General features: G+C 38.8%; 2 protein-coding genes across 4 annotated transcripts; one reads left to right on the forward strand and one right to left on the reverse strand.

Annotated features, from left to right (window-relative positions):
* Nucleotides 1-79: 79 nt before the first annotated feature.
* Nucleotides 80-8935, forward strand: cd164l2 (CD164 sialomucin-like 2). Of its 3 annotated transcripts, none has more exons than XM_055219592.2 (7): nt 80-532; nt 5851-5950; nt 6780-6887; nt 7457-7534; nt 7631-7654; nt 7789-7915; nt 8122-8935. In XM_055219592.2, exons 2-7 carry the CDS (start codon nt 5875-5877, stop codon nt 8135-8137), a joined length of 429 nt encoding a protein of 142 aa, XP_055075567.2. In that variant the 5' UTR covers nt 80-532; nt 5851-5874; the 3' UTR covers nt 8138-8935. The 3 variants fall into 3 exon arrangements, with proteins under 3 accessions (XP_055075567.2, XP_055075565.2, XP_055075566.2); XM_055219590.2 differs by having other exon boundaries at nt 90-532; nt 7762-7915; XM_055219591.2 differs by lacking the exon at nt 80-532 and adding an exon at nt 5370-5539 and having other exon boundaries at nt 7762-7915.
* gpr3 (G protein-coupled receptor 3) lies at nt 792-3917 on the reverse strand. Its single transcript, XM_055219589.2, has 2 exons — nt 2991-3917; nt 792-2421 (listed from the first exon to the last, which is right to left on the reverse strand). Exon 2 carries the CDS (start codon nt 2417-2419, stop codon nt 1436-1438), a length of 984 nt encoding a protein of 327 aa, XP_055075564.1. The 5' UTR covers nt 2420-2421; nt 2991-3917; the 3' UTR covers nt 792-1435.
* Nucleotides 8936-9385: the final 450 nt, after the last annotated feature.

Genomic DNA, 9385 nt, shown 5'->3' on the forward strand with positions numbered 1-9385 from the left:
AATATAAGTATGTAGTTACTATATTTATCATCAGTTAATTGCAGATGATCCGGGTATCTATTGTTTTGTTAAAGCTCCCGTTCTGTCTGTGATTTTAAAGCTTTGATTGTGTTTATAGTGGGCAATATAACATGTTTTCATGTTTCACGTGTAAAAAAAAACGTGGTATTTTTCACACAATTTACTTATCTGTATAGCGCTGTTTTCACTGTTCTCAAAACAGGCTGAAGTCTTCCTTGTTAAGTGAAGTCCCTCCTTCAGAAATACGTAACAAGTTCTGAGTGTGTAGTTTGTTTTTAGTGTGCTGTGATTCGATAGCAGCTTAGCTTAGCAGAGCCGTTTGAGCCAAAGCTGGTGACTGACGTATTCCTGTGGGCGGAGTTTAGTCAACGAACTGTTTTACTGACGTCATTAAAGCAGGAAATAGAGGGCTGTAGTCCAAACCAGCCGTTTGTTGTAGGCTTTTAAAAAGGAATTCTTTTGAAGAAAATATATCGCCTGGCAGTGAACTTTGAGCTTTATCATTTTACAGGTATTATTTATTCTATTATAGCAACATTACACACTAACTAGGGTTTAAAAATGGTATCAGGAAGAACGTGACCTTTAAATTTGTATTTCGGCTGTATTAGCTAATGCATAATATATTCGTCACCATATTTGTGTATTCAATGTTGATTGAACATTCATTTAATTACGGTTTCAAGTAAATTTAAGTTGAGTCAGATTTGTTATTAAAAATATTTGTTGAAATAAATAAACAACAAAAAATATACAAACGTTACAATTTATTATTAAAAACATTTTCCATAAAACTTCTCATTTATACAAGAACACATTTGAACATTTTGTGCAACATTGATATATGTGCAAACAAGACAATAATGAAGTATAAAAACATCAGTTTGTCATAATAATAAATGGAAAATAATTTGATCATTAAATATGTGTATATATAGTTTTTCAGTACAAACAAAATTCAAACATTTCAACAAGTCAAGTAGTTGTTGTAAAGTGCAAATGATTTTAATTCCATCAGTAAACTCTGAATTTCAGAGGACATAAAACTATGAGGCACAAATTTGAGACAAATAAAGCAAACAGGAGAAACGTTTCCGCTTTACCCTCTTTAGTTGGCAAGTAGCTACAAAGGATCTCTTATATGAAAAGTCCATACAGTGGCAGTCTTCCCTGTCTATATCAAGTTTTAATAATGCATCACAGTAAAATAAACCCGTTTTCAAAAAGAATACAATGATGAGGAGATCAAAAGAGGTCATAACCCCAGTTAGACAAAACATGGCAACTACTGTGTGTCTCACAGACAACAAAATATATAACATGTGAACAAATGTAAGACAGTGTAAAAATGTGGCACCATGGCATCTCTCAGATGGTTCTGATTAGCTCATTAATGAGTTTAAAGAAGACTAGATCAGACATCACTGGGTGTGTGTGTCTGTTTGTTGGGTGTGTTTGGTAGGCAGCAGCAGCAGCAGGCCTGTCGAAGCACTCTCTGTATGTGTTTGTTTCTGTAGGCATAGATCAGAGGATTAAGCATAGAGTTTCCTGTGACTGGAATCAGGGTGGCATAAGTGTAAAGAACCGGGGATGACCCATCGGCGAGAAGACCATAAAGAGCAAAGGGCATCCAGCAGCTGGCAAATGTGGCCAGAATTAAAGCGAGGGTGTGTACCCGACGTTGTGTGTGTGTCCGAGCAGATGGAAGCGTGTGTCTTTGAAGGGCGATTTGGTGTGAATGGCGAAGTACAACTTGGCAGATACGAGCATTCAGCTGCAGCAACAGAACCAGGGTCAGCAGGAAGCCACCGCAGAGGGTTGCCAGGTGCACTCGGGTCAGAGGGCGAAGCACACTGCAAGATTGTCCATCGTTCAAGCAATTCCAACCCAGCGCTGGTAAAGCACCCTGAAGACCAGCAAGGGTCCAACCGACAGCCAGAGCACAGCGAGTTTGTGTGTGCGTGCGCCGGGATCCATAAGTAAGAGCGCGATGTAGAGAGAGGAAGCGGTCCAGGGTAATGCCCAACAGAGAGAAAACAGATGCACTGAGTGCGCTCACCAACAAACCCACGCTGCCCAGCTCTAACGCTTCTGAGTACACACACCGGCGAGACAGGAAGTGCAATAGGAGCCCTACCCCTGCTAGGAAGTCCGCCCAGGCTAAACTGCCAATTAGTGAGAACATTGGTGCCCGTAGAGATGAGGAAGAGAAGATGGTGACTACAACGATGGCATTTTCACAGCATATCAGGGCACCTGAAATAAACAGGGCTATGTCCCATGGAGTCATCACTGTGGCCTCCAAGGGTTTAGGGGTCATATGGGTAGGGGAGAGTTCCAGCAGTTCGTCCATTGCCAAGATGACTTCTAAGCCCACTTCAGAATTGTTTTGGGCCATTTCTGTGGAAGGGAAACAAATTTAGTCATGCTATCCAATGCATAGTGACTGTCACATATTCACTACTAGAGCTTCTGCTTTCCACCCTAAATGCTGACCTGACAATGGGATTAAATTACACTTCATCAGCATCTTATTCAAACTGACATCCCCATATGCCCTTTACTGTAGGTTGAAGATGCTGCAAAGGGCATATTCTGAAAAATTATAGGTTGTTTTATCCTATAGTTGAGTAAAATATGGACAAACCCAGCTGTTGTTTTAAATAAACCTATAAATGTACATATTTGACTCAACCATACGCTGGAAGCGTATTAAAGGTGGAGTTTACGGACTCTGCGCGCGCTTTACGTAACAGCACGGAGTCTGCGCAGTAAAAATCGTAAAATTCCTTATTTTCAACTAAAATAATAAATATAAAATGCAAATTGCATATATGTTTCATTATACATTATTACAAAAAAAACTCTAGCTAAAGCTCAAGACGTACGATCATATATACGCTCATGTATTTTATGATGACTAATGGAGCAAACATTTGCATAGATAGTAATACAAAAAGGAAACTTACGGAAGCACTATAGGATTGTAAAGAGGACCGTTCTTCACGGCACAGAGTACCATCCAACCAAAGTCCTTTTTAGCACGCTGAAATCGATTTGCAAGTAAATAAAAATTGCAGGCTCGCGGAGGTACGTGCAAGTCGTCTTCTTCCAAATATGTATTTGCTCTGCTCGTCTTGCGAAGCGAAGTTTCTCCGTAGCTCCGCTGTATAATGTCGGTCGTCCTCGCGATCGCTTCAGTATAACACTCAGCTCTGGTGGGCTGCGAGCTGTACCTTCAATGATTCCCCTCTGACGTCAGTTACGATGATGAGGGGCGATTCTGCCGCGGCCAGCCAATCAGGAGACTCACAGGAACACCATCCACTGTCGTAATTTCATTCATAAAAATACCGCATTCTTTCACCCCGCCCACTGCGACGGCGGGAGAGAGGACAAAGTATAATCCATTGGCCTTGTTAAAGACGGCCCTCGCGTGAATCAAACGAGCCCGGTCTTTCACAAAGTTTGATCACCGACTGAATAAACCACTGATTAGTTGTGATTTTTGATTAACCATGCTCATAATACTAAAGCTGGCAAAACAAGCTCGTGCTAGGTATGCACGTTCACGATGCTGAGTGTGACAGAAAGTGAGAGTGAGTCACTGCTGTCCATGGTGCTGAAAACACGCGCGCTAATGAGACTTCGAGCTTCGTGACGTCAGTTCTGCCGCACTGATGGAGTACGTGGCACAACTGTACGTTTGTTATTTCTCCTTTACGATGATATCCCACGTGCTTACCTGTAACCTTGGGCTAATGTGCCACTCTCGCTCCACACAATGCTTGCACCCACGTCTGCATAATTTGCTTGTTTATTGGTATTGGAATGGCTGGAGACAGAGGTTATAAGTATGACTAGTTTCCCTGCAGATGAGCGCGTTTCCCGGCAGATGCACCGCGTAGACGTCGCAGTGCTCGCGTGGTCCTGCATTTTAATGAAGCAGGTGGGCGAGCTCTACAATACATGGGAAACTCTCCTGTTCTCTATAAAAGGACATGCGTTTCCGGTGGTCACCAGCTGGGGGAAATGTATAATGATCATCCATCTAAGCTTTCTGTGGACACATCAAGTGTTCGTGCAGTGTTGACTAATTAAACATACAGAATAATTTATTAATTATACACCATGAATCTTATACGTATTATGATTGACTGCTCTGCTCTCGTATAAACAATTCATTCTTTCTTAAATTTGTATCCCCTTGCAAGATTTCTTAAGGTGGATGTAATTGCATTGTTGTTTTTGTAAAAGAGCTTTATGACGGATTTTGGTTTAAACTGAGAAAGAAACTGATATTTCACATATGATTCGTTTATCTTCTTTATTAAAGCACTAATGTCTTTGAAAAGAGGACAGACGCTTTTTAACATTCTGCTTACGTATCTCTTCATGCTCTTTTTGGAGGGAAGTCTGCGTGCGTGCTTTGGGAGGGGGGTGAGTGGCGGGTACTGCGGAATTTCTCCTAGTTACCTAATATCACAGCTCTTCTGCGCGCATGCGCGGATGCATCTCGCTGCATTTCATTCTCCCCAGAGAACGCCCACTCTTCATGCCTATTCACACTGTTTGGGATTACCTATTGATTTGTGTGAGTACTGTGAGACGTTAAAAAACAGTTTAAGTGTGTGGAGGGAAGATTCTAGGTTTTGACGGATTGGTGTGTAGGCACTAAATTCTCATTGCATAAACAAATTTGACCTGATTTCATATGGATGCGCAAAACTAATCTGAAATGGTGAAATAATGTTAGTGGTTAGATAGCACCCACACATTCCTAACACCATCTGAACAGTTTTATCTACATTTACATTTATGCATTTGGCACAGACACTTATTTTATTCAAAGCGACTTACAAGGTACACATTTTTATTAGTATGTGTGTGTCCCCTTGGTTCAAACCCATGACCTTTTCCGCTGCGAATGCAATGCTCTACCACTGAGCTATACAGGAACATGAGCTTTAGGGAATTATTTATCAAAATTAATAGGTGAGTATCTTGGATGACAATGTGGATGCAGAGAACTAAAAGGATAGACAATGGAGATTGTGTTACATAACTTTGTCTGATCATCTTTCTCTACCACAGAGTCAGTATGGGCATCCAGTCATGTGCCCCACAATGCAATATGTTTTATTTCAAAGCCTGCGTGCTAAAACAGTATGAGACGTCAGGGTGCAACCGGCAATCGAAAAATGTGAAAAGAACCAGACAGACTTTGTTCTGCATGTATGTTATGACTCAGGGGACCTTCCATCTTAATGTGACATTTGTATTGATAATTAGGTGTGACAAACTTCTGCTGTCTAGTTGTGAAAAGGCGAAACATCTTCAGAGGTGTAGATATCAAGACACGGTCATTTGCCATTTGGTTGCCAGGTTACCTGTCTCATGTTACACACCTTTCAGTCTCAGAGTGCATGACGACAACACACACACATAAGCACATGCTCCTCGCAGGTCACAGCAGCTTATACTTTTTGGACTTGGCATTTAGGACTTAGCTTGGCAGGTTTGATTGCCGCTTTTTATATTTTTAGTTTCTCGGATTTGTGGAAAGTCTGTAAACAAAGTTAATTTGTGTGTCAAATTTTAGTGTAGAGATCAAGGGTTGCATTTCAAGTCTGGCATTGAACTATCTGATATCTAGTTCTTGTGTTAACTGTTCTTTATTGGGTCTGTGCCCCACAAAACAGATCTTAGTAATTAGTTAGTGCTGCTGTACTTAGACTGTTGCTTTATTACTAAGATAAAAGACAAAAGCATTTACAATTCTGAATTAAGAGTTTTGTGCATTGTGCTCACCGTTTGTATTGGTTTTAGGTGGGTTTTTGTCGGTTTTTGAGAATGAGGTGTGTGTGGGCTGCACTTTGTGGGATTGTGCTACTAACAGAGGTTGTTATAACCAATTCACAAGAGTCAGGTAAGTGTGGTTACAATTTTTTTGTAATATGTATTCAAGTACACTGAAAAAAATGATTAATTGAATTTAATCTATTTTTTTAAGGTAAGTGGTTGCACTCAATTTATTTAAGCTTCATTTAAACAAAAGTTTTATATTTTATTTTGCTTTACTAATCTTTTTTGTTTAAATGTATAGCTTAAATAAATTAATTGCAACCACTTACCTTAAAAAAATTGATTAAATTCGATGAAAAACAAATTTCAGTGTATCCTAACATAGAGATAACATGCTTTTGTTTCTATTAATTGCTTTACACAATTTATTCTTGCCTGGGAACTTATCTGATGTTTTACATTTTTTCTGATATTTACATTTTGTACCAATTTTAAAAGCTTATGTGCTTATGGACTCTTAACAAAAAGGACAAAAGTTGTCACTGAGCGGTACTTTTTTAAAAAGGACACCTTTGTACATAAATAGTGCATTTTTATACATATTGGGACTTTATTAAAGGGTACTGCCTCAGTGACAGCTTTTGTACCTTCTTATACAGTGTAGAGTAATTTTTTTTATCAAATTGATAAATGATTGCTATCTTCTTTTTACAATGTGCTTCACTCTTAATTTAAAAATATGTCTCCCTTTTCTCACACATACACAATTTTTTTTTATTTTGCACATCCTGTTATATGAGATGAATGGAACAAGAGCTTAACATCTTTATAACGAAAATCTACATTGCAGCAAAAAGGATGAACATTATGAACCACATCTTATTCTTCTGTCTTGTTTTTCCCTCACGTGGCTCTAAATATTAAACTTCTGTATGTGTTTGATGAATTGACAGATGATTCGCCCAGCGGAGGCTGTTTTCAGTTTGACTCATGTGATAGCTGCATCAGTGGAGACCCAGCTCTCAATCTGACACGATGTGTCTGGCAAAGCTGTAATAATGGTAAAAGAACACTTAAATGTATTCTCTTGTGCAATTTCTCTTTTGTTTATTCACACACACACACACACACACACACACGCACACACACGCACACACACACACACACACACACACACACACACACACACACACACACACACACACACACACACAAGATACCACTGATAGACATGTGATACTAGCCACAGAGACCGATCTCAGAAACAACCTGGTGAATTATTCAAACATAGGCACACGCACAGTTAAGGCTGCCGTCCACAGTCTTAGTAAATTATTCAATGCCATTATCTACCGTCCTGAAAATATGTGTGTGGGAGACAGAACGAGCGAGAGAGAAAGAGAGAGAGATGTATTTGATCAAGATGCAACATCTTTCAGTCTACTCTGTTGCCAAGGCAACCAACTCTGTATTATAGTCTCTCGGTTTCTGTGTTTTAGCTCCATTCATCTAAAATACAACAAGGTTTACATGCTGTTTTCCAACCCGGTTTTACACACATGCACATACACACAGACACACGCACGCAGGATTACTCATGACTGCAATTCAATCTGCCATTCATTTCCAGGAAACGACACAAAATGCATGGCTGACACTGAAGATGTTGGGGACTGCTCTGTCTTCAACGAGACTGGCATGTGTCAAAGTAAGCAAAATGCAGACAAAGCCACAATTACACAGCAAATTTATGTGAATTTAGACATAAACGTGTGTATACATTTTTATTTGTTATTTGTTTTAGCTGACTCTGATGATGGTACCAAAGGTATACGACTTTTGATTTTCACTAGTTAAATTCATCTGTACAGTTTAGGATGTAGAAAAACTATTTGCAAGCACGCTTTCTTATTCTGCACACACACACAATAACAGATAACACTGCTGCTGGGTCCACCCCAGAGTTTTCTCAAGCATCGTTTGACCTGTCCAGCTTCATCGGAGGAATCATCCTGGTGTTGGTGGTGCAGTCGGGGGCATATTTTGCCATGCGATTCCTCAAAACCAAAGACAGCACATATGAGACTATGTGAGTAATATTTAATCAAGAGTGCATTTATCAAGCTAGTCTGTTTCTTCGAGTTGGTTTTCTTCAATATTTGATGCAGTGACTATGCAGGAACAGTGGATACTCGTGTGTTGTATGTAGGGGGATTAACTCCATCTAGTGCCAGCAACAAAAATGAAACATGATACATTGGCACATTTAAATTATTATTTTCTTTTCTTTTACAGTGACCAAACACAGTGAAGAATAGGCAAAGAACAAAAACAAACAAGATATGGATATAATGAATGCAGCATGAGTCGAGGGGATGCAGTCATTGTTTACTCTGTTTGGTGGCCTTTATATAAATGATCAATTAATTACATTCCCTCCTGTCCCTGAATGATATAAAAAATGTGTGCGTGTGTAAATAAGAGATGAGGTGAAATTATATACTAGAAGATTACTCATTTAATGGTGTGGATTAATGGTTGCCTCATTCCTTGTGTTGATATCTGTTTTAGGTATTTACCTTCATATTTTAATCTTTGGTCTGTCTATTGATTTATCTTAATATACTGTAATGTATGTTATGTTTATAAGAGTTACCTGCGACTGGTGTTTCATTCAGGAATTTCATTTAGTTATATGTATGCATCATTTCCCCTTTAGGTGTCAGTAAAATGCAATTTTTCCCTACCAAAGCCTTATAAAGGGATGGTTCACTCAAAAATGAAAATTTGGTCATCATTTACTGACCCATATGTTACAAACCTGTATAAATTTCCCCTTTGTCTGTTGAACACAAAGAAAGATAGTTGTAATGAAGCAGGAAACAGAAGCACTGCTTATTTCCATAGTAGTAAATAAATACTACTATGGATGTCAATGGTGCTCAAAAACGGTTTGGTTAGAAAAGTTGCTTAAAATATCTTCCTCATGAGGGTGAGTAAATTTTCATTTGTGGGTGAAGTATCCCTTAAACTCCCCTTTTTTTCTACTTTATCTTTACATTTCATATATTAATAAATCTTCTAACAATAAAGTACATTTTATCAGTAATCTATTATTAGACCATAAATGTAACCACCCTGGGTAAATTCTACCCTCTCTCAAACATGAACTTGTGGGATACTTCAGGAATGTGAAGTACTTATTTGTGTACTTTAGGTCATCTCTCTTTGTAACTCTCTCTCTCTGTGAGGCTTTTATTTTGGAAAAGTATGTCACCATCCATACATTAAACGCATGCTGGAATGTGATCAAGGTCATGTGACAATATGTGTACATATAAAATAAGGACAGTTAATCATTTACATGTTTAACAAACGTGGAACATATGCAAAAGGTGCAGGATGTAAGACAGACATCACCTACGTGACAGAGAAGGAAAAACATATTTTCCATTCATCACTCTCTGAGGAAAGCATCTTAAAGCAGAAATAAATCACACAGAAATGTTAACAAAATAATAGCAGCATAGTGAAAATCACTTTTTTCCTATCAGTATGC

Source organism: Misgurnus anguillicaudatus, chromosome 20 (assembly GCF_027580225.2).
Source record: "Misgurnus anguillicaudatus chromosome 20, ASM2758022v2, whole genome shotgun sequence".
NCBI classification, from domain to species: Eukaryota; Metazoa; Chordata; class Actinopteri; order Cypriniformes; family Cobitidae; genus Misgurnus; species Misgurnus anguillicaudatus.